The 14,063-nt window shown below is 55.7% G+C and overlaps 1 protein-coding gene across 1 annotated transcript; it reads right to left on the minus strand.

The window, feature by feature from the left end:
• Positions 1 to 1,731: 1,731 nt before the first annotated feature.
• On the minus strand, positions 1,732 to 11,665 carry CIMIP2C (ciliary microtubule inner protein 2C). The gene is made up of 4 exons (XM_065055482.1): positions 11,523 to 11,665; positions 7,655 to 7,808; positions 6,056 to 6,168; positions 1,732 to 1,985 (listed from the first exon to the last, which is right to left on the minus strand). Exons 1-4 carry the CDS (start codon positions 11,534 to 11,536, stop codon positions 1,841 to 1,843), a joined length of 426 nt encoding a protein of 141 aa, XP_064911554.1. The 5' UTR covers positions 11,537 to 11,665; the 3' UTR covers positions 1,732 to 1,840.
• Positions 11,666 to 14,063: the final 2,398 nt, after the last annotated feature.

Below are 14,063 nucleotides of genomic sequence, written 5' to 3' on the forward strand. Positions count from 1 at the left end.
GAGTGGGGTCTTTTCCCCCGGGTGGGGATGTTCTCCTGCCCATGAGCTCCCTGGGCAGCGCTGAGGGAGGCGGGTGCCGGGCTGAGCAGCGGCAGCTGGGGCAGGACCGTGGGTCACAGCCCACGTGCTGGTCCCGGCTGCTGGGGGAGCAAGTGTCTGTGTCCCCAAACCGGGGCTGCGTGGGGTGAGTGTGGAACCCACCAGCAAACTTCCAGCTGGACCAGCGGGTGAGATGGAGTCTCAAGTGCAGGCGGGGGTGTCAGGTGTGTGGAGGGTCATAGAGTCTCCTGAGCTGGAAGGACCCACCAGGATCATGGAGTCCCACTCCTGTCCCTGCACAGGACACCCCACAGGTCACCCCCTGTGTCTGAGGACGGTGTCCAGTCTCTTGTTGAACACTGTCAGGTTGGGGCCGTGACACCTCCCTGGGGAGCCTGTTCAGTGCCCAGCACCTCTGGGGAAGAACCTTTTCCTCATGTCCCACTGCCCCTCCCTGGCACATCTGCTCCCGTTCCCTGGGCTCTGTCACTGTCACAGAGCAGAGCTCAGCCTGCCCCTCCTGCTCCTGCTGAGGAACCTGCAGCCCATGAGCTCTGCCCTCAGTCTGCTCTGCTCCAGCTGAGCAAACCCAGGGACTGCAGCCGCTGCTCACACGGCTTCCCCTCCAAACCTCCACCAACTTCGCAGCCTCTTCTGGACACTCTCCAGCAGCTGTATCTCCTTTTCTCCTGTGTCCCCAGCCCTGCACACAGTGAATGCTGCAGGTGAGGCCGCCCCAGCGCAGTGCAGAGCGGGACAATCCCCCCTGCCCGGCTGGCCGTGCTGTGCTGGGTGCACCAGGACACGGGGCCCTCTTGGCTCCAGGGACACTGGTGGCTCATGTTCAACTGGCCATAGACCAGAACCCCCGGATCCCTCTCTGCAGAGCTGCTCTCCAGCATCTCGTCCCCCCGTCTGTCTGTACAGCTGGGGTTGCCGTGTCCCAGGTGCAAAATCCGCACTTGCTCTTGCTGGACTTCATGCAGTTGGCGATTGCCCAGTTCTCCAGTTTGTCCAGACCCCTCTGCAGGGCCTCTCTGCCCTCCAGAGTGTCAACAGCTCCTCCCACTTACGTGTCATTGCCAAACTTACTAATTAATCCCTCAAGTCCGGAATCCAAGTCATTTATAAAGACATTGAATAGTGCCGGCCCTAAGATGATCCCTGTGGAACCCGCTTGTGACTGAGCCCGACATGACCCCATTTACTAGAACCCTTTAAGCCCAGCCCGTCAGCCGGTTCCTCACCCGCTGCATTGCGTGCTTACCCAGCTGTGCGCTGGACACCTTGTCCAGGAGGAGACTGCCAGGCACAGAATTGTTTGAGGTCACTGATGGCGACGCTGAAGTCCCCATGCTCTTCCCCACCACTGCAACGCTTCAGCAGCTGTCCCGGCCCAGGTGAGGGGGTCCTGGGTGACCCCCCAGCACCGTGAGCAGAGGCTGGAGCGGGGCAGAGCCGCCCTCCCACCTGAGCGGAGGCACCAGCCTGTGCGGGCAGGACAGAGTGGGGACATTTCACCTGCCGGACGGTCACACCATCAAGCCAGCTAATTTCCCACCTGTCCTCAGTGTCTTTTCAGCTCGTGGCTCATCCCCAATGGCAGGAGGAGCTGCAGGGTGTGTAGCTGCACCCTCTCCTTGAAAAACAGGGACAAAGAGCATCCCTGACACACGTGGGCAGGTCCCTGTCGCACACAGAGCCCCAGACAGCAAGCAGCTCCGTCTCCTTTATTTTCCCATTGCTCCTCCTACAGCTGGACAAAGCAGGTTTCCACTGAGGGCAGGGTGGGTGCCATCGCTTAGGCTCGGCACGCAAAATAGACGTCTCGGTTCTGCCTCTCCTGGGGGGGGACCCTCTTCCCCGAGGGGAAGGTCTGGCAGGTCCGTACGTCCAGTGATGACAATCGCAGCAAATGCCAGCGGGTCTTGGCGCTGAGTGGTGGGCTGGGGAGCAGAAGAATGTGAAGGATGGTTACCGGGGTGCAGGCAGCAGGTACGGAGGTGCAGGCAGGGGTTACAGAGGTGCAGGCAGGGCTTACTGGGGTGCAGGCAGGGGTTCCAGGGGTGCAGGCAGCAGGTATGGAGGTGCAGGCAGGAATTACAGGGGTGCAGGCAGGGGTTTCTGGGGTGCAGGCAGCAGGTATGGAGGTGCAGGCAGGGGTTCCAGAGGTCCAGACAGGAATTACAGGGGTGCAGGCAGGGGTTACCGGGTGTAGGCAGGGGTTTCAGAGGTGCAGGCAGGGGTTCCAGAGGCACAGGCAGGGGTTCCAGGGGTGCAGGCAGGGGTTACCGGGGTGCAGGCAGCGGTTCCAGGGGTTCAGCTAGAGGCTACCGGGTGCAGGCGGGGCTCAGCCATCGAGATGTGCTCCGAGGGCACTGGGGCACCCACAAGCCCAGCACTTTCACCCAGCAGAGCTGCAGAAGCAGGTTGAGGTTGCAGCGTTGTCCCCGCAAAAGGATTTGTCCAATTTGGGTCTTCACGGGGCTGTTACAACCCCGGGGCTCCCAAAACCCGAGTCCCCGCTGGCTCTGCCTGCGCCAGCACCCCACATGGGCACCCCAAGTCCTGCTGTCACAGATTGCACGGGTATTGCAAGGAAAACACAGGCAGAATGGGGAGATGTTGTCTGTGCCGTGTCCAGAGCTGATGCTGCAAGACCAACCCGTGCTCCCCAGTTTGCAAACACCCGCGACCTCCAGGACACAACTATTAGTGCAGAAGCAGCTCTGCACTTTGGTATTATCCAGGTGGGTTCAGTCACACGTCTGCACGAGGAAGGAACCTGGGGATGGGGAAGAGTTTGACGGGATAGAGGGAAAATAAAGATGACTTTCAAGGCCACCACCGCTTCTGCCCCTTCGAGGACACATTGCCGGTCCCTCCAGGGGTTGGTGACAGCCAAATGTCAAGTCAAAAGACATGGACTTGTTGGAGAGGGGCCAGAGGAGCCCCAGAAATGATCTGAGGCTGGAACAGGCTGAGAGAGTTGGGGTGTTCAGCTGGACAAGAGAAGCTCCGGGGAGACCTCATTGTGGCCTTTCCAGACTTAAAAGGGGCAGATAAGAAAGTTGGGGACAGACTTCTCAGCAAGGCCTGTTGTGACAGGGCGAGGGGTGATGGTTTTAAACTAAAGGAGGGAGATTCAGGCCAGACATGATGAAGAAATTGTTTGTGCTGAGGGTGGTGAGAGCCTGGCCCAGGTTGGCCAGAGAGGTGGTAGATGAACCATCCCTGGAGACATCCCAGGCCAGGCTGGACGGGGCTCTGAGCAACCTGAGCTGGTGCAGATGTCCCTGCTCACGGCAGGGGGGACTGGATGGGCTTTAACGGTCCCTTCAACCCAAACCACCTGTGATTCTGTGATTTGATGTGCAAGGAGAGGCAGAGAGCTGTGTTATTCACGCTCAAGAGGAAAAGGCAAAGGGGAATCTTCTCATAGTCTACAGCTACCTAAGGGGAGGTAGCAGAGAAGAGAGGATCGAGAGGATGTAGAGATGTGAGAAGCTGGAGGATGCACCTTGAATTCTGAGGTGCCTGGTGACAGGAGCAGCTATGGGCACAGGTTAGAACATCAGCAGATCCAGCCAGATATAAGGAAAATATATTAAGATATTTTATCTGAAGCCCTATGAGGATGACTGGAGGTTTGTTTGGTTTTTTTTTCCTCCTGGATTTTACACCCTGTGGAGCCTCGGCCGTATCACACTAGAGGGCACCCACGTATTTCTGCTGGCGCCGGCTCCGGCTGCTCCCCCGGCAGCTCAGCCCCCGGACTTTCTCAGCCCATTTCACATCCAGTGTCATCATCCTCATCATTTGTCGGTCATTGGAACAAGCTGCCCAGGGCAGTGCTGGAGTCACCATCCCTGGAGGGCTGGACAGACGGACATGAGGTTCTCAGGCCATGGGGCAGGGACAGGGCTGGGGGAACGGTTGGACTCAATGATCTTGAGGGGCTTTTCCAACCAAAATGATTCTGTGATTCTGTGATCCCAGGTCAGTGTCATGCTCAGAGCTCGAGGCAAGAGGGAATTGCTACTCTATGTCCCCACTGAGTTTTACTTTCATTTCATTCTTGCTAAAAATTATTTATCACTACCTTTCCACCTCCAACATACCCATGGTGGTGTCAGTGCTGGAGAGAAATATCCATCCACTTAATCCACGTTTCAGCAGGGCTGTATCTCCTTCTGCCCACCTTTGTGTCCCAGAGATGCTGCTGAGCTCCTTCACACACTCTAACATCTGCAGCATCTGCCCTGATGTTCCCAGGAGGTTTTGGGGTTACTCAGCCCACGTGCACATTGGGTGATGCTGGGGGAGCTTAAACGGGTCCTTTCAACATCACTTCATCACCCGCAGCCCAGGCTGCGTGCACAGGGCTCTGTGGTGTTTAAGTGGACACGTTCCCTTTGCCACGGGCAGATCGGTAGCCAAGACTGGTGGAGGAGAAGCAAAGAGCGATGGTTCCTATCTGCCATGGCCACAGTACTGCTCTGTCCTGGTTTGCAGCTCCGCTCACGGGCTGCAGGGCTGGGGGTGCAACAGAAGGGTTGCATTTTGGGCGATAACAGATGTTGTGGTGAGACGTCTGTGAGGATGAGCTGTCCTGACGCTGGTGGCTTAGGGAGGACATCTCTGAGGTCTCAGCGGCCCTGCTGCAGGCGTTAGGACGGAAGCCGGGAAGCTCTGCCATCGGGTGTGCTGAGCACAGCCAGGGGTAGAGCAGATAAAACCCACACGTGAGGTGCACGAGCGGCTGGGTGAGATGACTCCAGAAGTACCCAGGAGCGTCACTCTCCGATGTCTGTTTTCCATAAATGGCTACTTGGACACTAACAAAAGGGCACATTTTTCCTTTTGGTTTTGATGATCTCCTGCCCTCTCCAAACCTCACATTTTGCAGGTACCGGGTCAGCAGAAGACTGGACCCACCGGCTCAGAGGAGAGGAGCCCCAGCGCTGCCCATGCCCAGCCTGGCTGTGCGGAGGCAGGAGGCAGCTGTGGGATGGAATTGGTGCTTCCCCCATCAATTCATGGCCATGGTGACTTGGAAACCTCGTCTATCTGAGACGGTTTGGGTGGCCGGTGGGCACCCTGGGGTGGCAGCTGGACCTTTGGCCAGCTCACATGTCTGGTTGCTAAAGTCAAGTCTTTTCAGCAGCCACTTTGGTATAATATTCCCGTTGCAGCCCTCAGCTCTCCTTGGCCACACCGATGGTGGGAAAGGTCCCAGGGAGCAGCAGAGCCTGTGGTGTGTCCCACAGGTACAAAGAGAGGAGAAGGTGGAACACGGAGCCCATGGGATGCTGCTCCAGTATTTATGAGGGCTTTGAAATGTAGAAACATCCAGGATTTCAAACACGCAGCCAGGAGGATACTTGCTTTAAAAACCAACCAACCAACCAACCAACCAACCAACCAACCAACCAACCAACCAGCCAACCAACCAGCCAACCAACCAACCAACCAACCAACCAGCCAACTAACCAGCCAACCAGCCAACCAACCAGCCAACCAACCAACCAGCCAACCAGCCAACCAACCAACCAACCAACCAACCAACCAGCCAACTAACCAGCCAACCAACCAACCAACCAGCCAGCCAACCAACCAGCCAGCCAACCAACCAACCAGCCAAATAACCAACCAACCAACCAACCAACCAACCAACCAACCAACCAACCAACCAACCAACCAGCCAGCCAACCAGCCAACCAATCAACCAACCAACCAACCAACCAACCAACCAACCAACCAACCAACCAATCAACCAAGCCAGGGATTTCTAAATTAGGAAAAAAGCCTCAAATCCTGGCACGTTGCCCACCTATTTCTCCCCTTTCTGGTTAATCTGGTTTCTTCTGCTCTCATTTTTCTGAGGACAGAAGGTTTGGGTAAAGAAGAGAAGGACGATCAGGTGAGGCACTGGCCCTCCCCCAGACCTCTCTGGTTTCATCCCACCAGCCCTGGGCACTGGGTGCCACCATGTCCTGGGGACGTCGGTACTCACAGGTCAAGTGGATGAGGGCATCTCTCCTTTTCCTTCATGGGCAGCACAAAGTAGGGAACAGGGTACAGCGTCCCGCTCTTGTCCCGGTAAAACTCGCGGTGCTGCTGGACCAGCTGCAGATAAAGGCAAACGTGCAGATGCACACACCTGCACACGCAAATGCCCAGGAACACGTATGTGCACACACAAGCATATGCACACATATTTGCATAAACATATGTACAGGTGTATGTGTGCACACACACACATAACGGAATGAGGAATCACAGAATAGTTTGGGTGGGAAGGGACTGTTAAATCTCACTCAGTGCCAGCCCTGCCATGACAGGGACATCTTCACCAGCTCAGGTTGCTCAGAGCCCCGTCCAGCCTGGCCTGGGATGTCTCCAGGGATGGTTCATCCACCACCTCTCTGGCCAACCTGGGCCAGGCTCTCACCACCCTCAGCACAAACAATTTCTGCATCATGTCTGGCCCCTCAGTTCCAGCAGGACAGGGAACTGCTGGAGAGAGTCCAGCGCAGCCACCAAGATGCTGAAGGGAGTGGAGCATCTCCCGTGTGAGGAAAGGCTGAGGGAGCTGGGGCTCTGGAGCTGGACAAGAGGAGACTGAGGGTTGACTCATTCATGGGGATCAAGATGGAAAGGGGGAGTGTCAGGAGAATGGAGCCAGGCTCTTCTGGTGACAACCAGGGACAGGACAAGGGGCAATGGGTGCAAACTGGAACACAGGAGGTTCCACTGCAAGAGGAGAAGCAACTTGTTGGGGTGAGGGTGGCAGAGCCTGGCCCAGGCTGCCCAGGGAGGTTGTGGAGTCTCCTGTGCAGACATTCCAACCCGCCTGGACACCTTCCTGTGTAACCTCATCTGGGTGTTCCTGCTCCATGGGGGGATTGCACTGGATGAGCTTTCCAGGGCCCTTCAACCCCTGACACTCTGGGATTTTGAATCTCCCCTCATTTAGTTTAAAACCATCACCCCTTGTCCTTATCTCAGGTGTTGGTGCATGCATGTCTTTGCCTGCTGCTCCACAGACAGTTTCTGCACCATTCAAGCCCCCCACATTGTGCTTAGCCCCCCCGAGCAACAGCCCTGGTTGCCCACATGCATTAAACATGCATAGTGCACCCCCCTGCTCATGCATGAGTGACGCCTGGAATTAACCCCTCCCTGAGGCTCGTTTCAGTTTTGTGAGCACCCGAACACTCCAGCTGCCTGGAATCACATTTGGCTGCTGAGGTGACATGTCTGCTGCTGCCTGTGCAGGGATTTTGCGCAGTGGGGCTCACCACGTTTAAGATTGATCTGGGGAACAATTTCTTCCCCAAAGGGCTGTGGGGCATTGGAACAGGCTGCCCAGGGCAGTGCTGGAGTCACCAGCCCTGGAGGGCTGGACAGACGGACATGAGGTTCTCAGGACATGGGGCAGGGACAGGGCTGGGTTGTGGTTGGACTCGGTGATCTTGAGGGGCTTTTCCAACCAAAAGGATTCTCCCGTTCTTTGCAGGCAGCAGCGGAGGGCTCGTCTGTACCCAGCCCCTGTAGCCAGCAGGAGCCTGTGGCCACCCCGGTTTCCCTCTAGGGTCCCCCATGTCCTCACCCCATAAAACCTGCCCAGCTCCTGGGATCGGCCTCCGTCCAGGTTGAAGCGTGTGTGCTGCGGGATGCAGGGACACAGGTCCTGGCTCTCTTGCCGTGTTGTCATGGTGTGGGGGCTCAGGGGGTATCTCATGGTGTCGTTCTCACGGCGGGTTCTGAAAGAAAATGCTGGTTTGGGGCTGCGCCTTCAGTACCTGCATGGGAAACATGGTCAGTAAGGGCCATGCTGGGGCTTTCTGTCAAGATGGAGCTCTTTTCTCCTCTCTGGCTCCGCAATATGCCTGTGAGAGCCAGTGCCCAACTCTCTGGGTTTAAATAACCACAGTTTGGGAAAAAACCTCACGTTTGATGCACAGAATTGCATCTGAGGATAAACCGCTGCTCACAGGATCCCGGTGCTGGCGGGAACGGTGGCTTCATGCCCTTCATGACTCAGGACATGTTCAGTTTTCATTTCCTCCTCTAAGCACCCTTCCTTGCATTTTCGGGGTGCCCCAGCTGCTGGCAGAGCAGGGTTCACCCCATGCCCGGCTGTGCTGAGACTGGCCATGCACTCCAGGAATGGGAAAGGGAAGCAGCTGGTCCCTCTCCTGGCAGAAAACCAGCAGGAAAAAGGGAGAAGAAATGGGCCCCCTCCATTGCGAGCACCCAGGAAGGTCAGCGTGCATTTTGGGTGGCCGTTCGCTGGTGGCCTGTGGGGTTTCCAGCTGAGGACGTGATACCAAACTCAGCTCATTCCTACCGGGCAGAGGGCTCAGGGGTTGTATGAGAGATCAGAGAATCATGGAATCACAGGATGGTTTGGGTTCCAGGGTCCTCCAAAGCTCATCCAGTCCCCTGCCATGAGCAGGGACATCTGCACCAGCTCAGGGTGCTCAGAGCCCCGTCCAGCCTGGCCTGGGATGTCTCCAGGGATGGTTCACCCACCACCTCTCTGGCCAACCTGGGCCAGGCTCTCACCACCCTCAGCACAAACAGTTTCTTCCTCTGTCCTTCCAAATCACGGTGACATGGCACCGACTGCCCCCAAAGCAGCGGGGTGCTGCACAGACTCATTCCCACCACTTCATCTGCTCCACAAAGACATTATTTGGGAGTTCTTTTATCTCTGTGCACTCTCAGGGCTGAAAATCCATCTATTACTGATAATGACTGGTAAAATACCAAGCTGCCTTCACTCCTTCAGCCACCCTGGCGAGCTTGTTCGACTCCCTGCGTGTTCCCAGACCATGGAAATACATAAGTGTTCTCCCTCCAGCTTCTCGCAATGGCTGTGAGCAATCGACTTTCCTGCAAAGCCTCAGCTGTCCAGATGCCGACACACAGGAGCTGGTGGAAACAGCTTCTTTTTGCCAAGCAAACTCACCCAAGGTATATTGGGGTTAATTTTGCTGCAGTCTGAGATGCTCTGCCTGTAACCCAAACCCAGCGTTTCAGCCAGTGCGGGAGAGCTTGGCTCTGGGCACAGGGCTGTGTTATTCTGCAAAAGCCAGGAGAAGGAAAGAAGATCTGAAGGGAAAAGACAGAAATCTATTCCTTTCCTCTTGCTGCCAGGGCAGAGAAAACAGAGATGCCAAAGAAAGGAGATAACTAGAGGCAAAAATCAATGGCAACGTACTTAGCACATCCCCTGCTCAATGAGCCCCTGGGGTTTGCTGAGTCCTGTGCCCTGTGTCCCCTCCCCAGGGATGCTGCAGCCGTTGAGTTTTGAGTCCGTGTGTGTGAAACCGCTGTCCCGCTGTCCGTCCCCACCGGACTGGGCTTGGTGGCCCCAGCAGCTCCTTGTGCTGAGCCGGGTCCTGCTGCGGGGACAGCACTAAAACCCGCAGGACCCAGGTATGAGCACGAGTCCGTTTGTCTGCCAGACAGCAAAATCCCCATTAGCGTTCTGGGACAAACACAGAACAAACCTCCCCCAACAAACAGCAAAGCAGCTTTCTGAGGCAAGTCCAATGTATGTGAGATTTTCTGCCTGACCCCGTGCAGTTCCCACAGCACGGGTTGAATGGCGAATGATGATTTGCACACTACAAATTTTGCATTTGAGCAAGATTGGGTACCAGGGTTTTGTTCATTTAAGGACAGACGATTTTGCATGAGAGAAGGTTGTTAATCCGGACCTCCCTGTTGAATGGATTCTGTTTTCCACAGCCACTGGTAAAATAAGGACACCAGGCCAGATCCAGCACCAACAGGTTGCAGGTGGCTTCCCCACATCCCAGTTTAAATACTGGAAACACCCTTGTTCAGCAACGCATGGGATGAGGGAGCCGTGCTGGCCCATTCCCTCCTCTCACCTTTGGTCCAGCCACCAAATAATGGGCATTTCTCTTGTCTGAGCCTCCAGGGACACAAAGGGGATGATGGTGACATCACCCTGCAACACCTTCACCTTTACTGCCACCAGTGGGCCACCAAATCCAAAGCAAAGCAGTAAATCAAGATATTTTATAAGTATCCCATTGCTTCCCACCTCCACTGTACTGGGAGTAGCCACGTGAACAGGAACAGGGGCCAAAAATGCAGGATCTAAGCGTGCAAGCGCCCATGGTGCCAGGCAGGCCCCAGAGCCCAGCACCCATGCACCGAGCCCTGCAGCTCGGGGGGTTTTTCTCTGCAGCGAGGCTGCAATTTGTTGTTTGCCAGAGCAGCTGGAGAGCAGGAAAGGTGAGCGATTTGGCAGCAAACCCACTTTGGGGTTAAAGCAGGGAGATGCCAACCAGGAGCGGGCTGTCAACAAGGGGCTGGAAAGGATGCTCTCAAAAGACCAGATGAAAAATTTTTTTTATATATATATATATATATATATATATATATATATATATAATATATATAAAATATATAAATATATATATATATCTCCTACAAATACAGCTCTGCTTGCAAGGGAGAAATGGACTCCAGCAGCTCAGGGAGCAGCAGCGAGAGGGATGGATGCCAGACACACACATAACCCCCCCAGCAAGAGCCCCTGGGTGCGGGTGCACCCCTGGGTGCAGGGGACACGCAGCCTTGTCACCCAGGCTGGCTTTGTACCCGGGGAGAGCTGCAGGGACGGGCACTGCCCAGCCAGGGCAAGGGCTGCCCGGGGCAAGGGCATCCCCAGCGCTTTGGGCTGTATCACAAAACCTTTGCTCACACGAAACAAAAGGAGACGTGAAAGAAAACAAGAGAAAGGGGGGAAAAATCTGTGATGTTGGAAGGGGCTGGGGAAGGTGCCTCGGCTGAGAGGGCAGAGCAAGGGTGAGCTGAAATTGGGTGACACTCGCTTGGCAAGAGCAGTGGGGACATGAGGTGTGCAGAGCTGGTTCCTACAGCCCCGTTTGACCAGGGAGAGGAGGGGTGCAGGGGTTTTGGGGTGAGTGCAGGACCTATGCAGGGTGCAGGGCTTTTGGAGTGGGTGCAGGATCCATGAAGGGTGCAGGGTTTTTGGGGTGGGTGAAGGGCCCTGGCAGGGTGCAGGGTTTTTGGAGCGGGTACAGAATCCATGAAGGGTGCAGGGTTTTTGGGTGGGTGCGGGACCCATGAAGGGTGCAGGGTTTTGGGGTGGGGTGAAGGATCTATGAAGGGTGCAGGGTTTTTGGGGTGGGTGCAGGGCGCTGGCAGGGTGCAGGGTTTTGGGGTGGGTGCAGGACCCATGCAGGGTGCAGGGTTTTTGGGTGGGTGCAGGATCCATGAAGGGTGCAGGGTTTTGGGGTGGGTGCAGGATTCATGAGGGGTGCAAGGTTTTGGGGTGGGTACAGGATCCATGAAGGGTGCAGGGTTTTGGGGTGGGTGTAAGACTCAGGAAGGGTGCAGGGTGTTTGGGATGCAGGGTTTTTGGGATGCAGGGTGTTTGGAGTGCGGGTCTGGCCCTGCCCAGCCCTTACCCTCTCCCAGCCATGTCTGGGCTCTGGATGGTCCCTGTGCTGCAGCTGCCCCCGGTCCTGTCCCCTTTGCTTCTGCCTGGCCCAGCCGGGTCACAAACACCATCACCCAGCAACGGGGGAGCCCGGAACCCCCACCACACGCCCCGGAACCCACTCTTGAACATCCCCTGCACCCCCCAAAAAAACCCCACCCCCCCGCCCTCCCCACTCCTGCTGTAGGGGATCCAGAAATATCCCTAAGGTTGCATTTTTTAAGTTTTTTGCTTCTCTTCCCCCATGTCCCCATGTAAGCGGAACAGTGGGCTGTGCTCCTGCCCCGGGGGGGAGCGGAACCTGCGCTGGAAACGGTTTGGGAAGGGTCAGTCGCCTATAGAGAACTAATGTAAGAGACAACAAAAGCACATGGAGATCTGCGTGTTCGATTTAAATAACCCTTGTAAAATAATCCTTGTGAGGAGCGTGGGGAGCTGCGGGAACTGGTGGGGCTGCTTTGTCTGTTTGCATCTAAGCTCTGAGATATTGCAAATAATAATGAAAAAAAAAGAATACAAGGAAAAGGAAAGAAAATAGAAATGCAGGGGGTTTCATATCAGAATGTAAAATGATAATAAAATAAGAATAAAATAGTAAAATATGGGTTGTGGGAACAGACCATTAAAGCTCCTCCAGTCCCCCCTGCCATGACAGGGACATCTGCACCAGCTCAGGTTGCTGAGCCCCGTCCAGCCTGGCCTGGGATGTCTCCAGGGATGGTTCATCTACCACCTCTCTGGCCAACCTGGGCCAGGCTCTCACCACCCTCAGTACAAACAATTTCTGCATCATCTCCAGCCTGAATCTCCCTCCTTTATTTTAAAACCATCACCATCACAACAGGCCCTGCTCAAAAGTCTGTCCCCATCTTTCTTATTGACTCCTTTTGAGTCCGGAAAGGCCACAATAAGGTGTCCCCAGCACCTGGCTCCCGGCCAAGAGACCCGGCTGGCTCAGCAATGGCTTTGCCACAGTGGTCACAGAGGCTGAAACTCTGCAGACATTTAACTGGAGCTGCTGTCTCAGACCTACTGAGGGCTTGGGTTCCCCAGCATCTTCTTTGTCTGCCTGGAAATGATGCTTTTGGGTGGGCTCAGTGCAAGTATCTCCTTTGCAGATCTGAGGATCATATCAAGGTCTGGGACTCTCTGTGCACAGACCAGCTCAGCTGAGCCAGGAAACCCCAGGCAGAAGTTTCAGCTTCTCTGGAAATAAATGAGGGTCTCGTCATCCCTCCAGGGGAAAGACATCACCCCAGGAAATGGCCTCAAGTTGCCCAGGGGAGGTTGAGGTTGGATTTAGGAACAATTTCTTCCCCAAAGGGCTGTGGGGCATTGGAACAGGCTGCCCAGGGCAGTGCTGGAGTCACCAGCCCTGGAGGGCTGGACAGACGGACAGGAGGTTCTCAGGACATGGAGCAGGGACAGGGCTGGGGAATGGTTGGACTCGATGTTCTTGAGGGTCTTTTCCAACCTGAATGATTCTGTGATTCTAGGACCTGCGGTTGCTGAGGGTGCAGAGCTCACACTTATCCCCTGCACAGCTGCACCAGGGTAAGACAAAGTCCAGAAGTTCTCGTGAGGACACCGTGCAAGCACTGATTTACACGGGAAAGGTTCTTGGTTTGCCTCAGCCTGGGCATCCTCCCTCTCTATGCAAGCTCATGCTTCTGCTTATCTGCAGAATCTGCCTCCCCTTTCTTCCCCAAGACCGATACACACGTGCGGAGCTGCCCACCGCAGAACTCTAAGTTAGAGATGATGCTACGGGGCAGCTTTGGCCCACAGAGCCTCACTCACGGCAGTCACCTCCCTGACATTCTCTAACATGGAAGAGACTCGGCTGCAGGGGAACGGTGGCAGATGGAGGAGACCTGCAGCAGCAAAGTGAAGGTTGGGGAGAGCTGGGATCTGAACGACGGGATCTGTGAGCCAAGTGATGAAAGCTGACAGGGGACAAGACCTGCCTCCAGCCCTTTTGCTGCTCATTCCTTGGCCCTAATTTCAGCTGTCACAGAATCACAGAATCCCAGAGCGTCAGGGGTTGAAGGGCCCTGGAAAGCTCACCCAGTGCAATCCCCCATGGAGCAGGAACACCCAGATGAGGTTACACAGGAAGGTGTCCAGGCGGGTTGGAATGTCTGCACAGAAGGAGACTCCACAACCCCCTGGGCAGCCTGGGCCAGGCTCTGCCACCCTCACCCCAACAAGTTTCTTCTCCTCTTGCAGTGGAACCTCCTGTGTTCCAGTTTGCACCCATTGCCCCTTGTCCTGTCCCTGGTTGTCACCAGAAGAGCCTGGCTCCATCCTCCTGACACTCCCCCTTTCCATATTGATCCCCAGGAATGAGTCCCCCCTCAGTCTCCTCTTGTCCAGCTCCAGAGCCCCAGCTCCCTCAGCCTTTCCTCACACGGGAGATGCTCCACTCCCTCCAGCATCTTGGTGGCTGCGCTGGACTCTCTGCAGCAGTTCCCTGTCCTGCTGGAACTGAGGGGCCACAACTGGACAC

Source organism: Columba livia, chromosome 3 (genome assembly GCF_036013475.1).
Source record: "Columba livia isolate bColLiv1 breed racing homer chromosome 3, bColLiv1.pat.W.v2, whole genome shotgun sequence".
Classification (NCBI taxonomy): Eukaryota; Metazoa; Chordata; class Aves; order Columbiformes; family Columbidae; genus Columba; species Columba livia.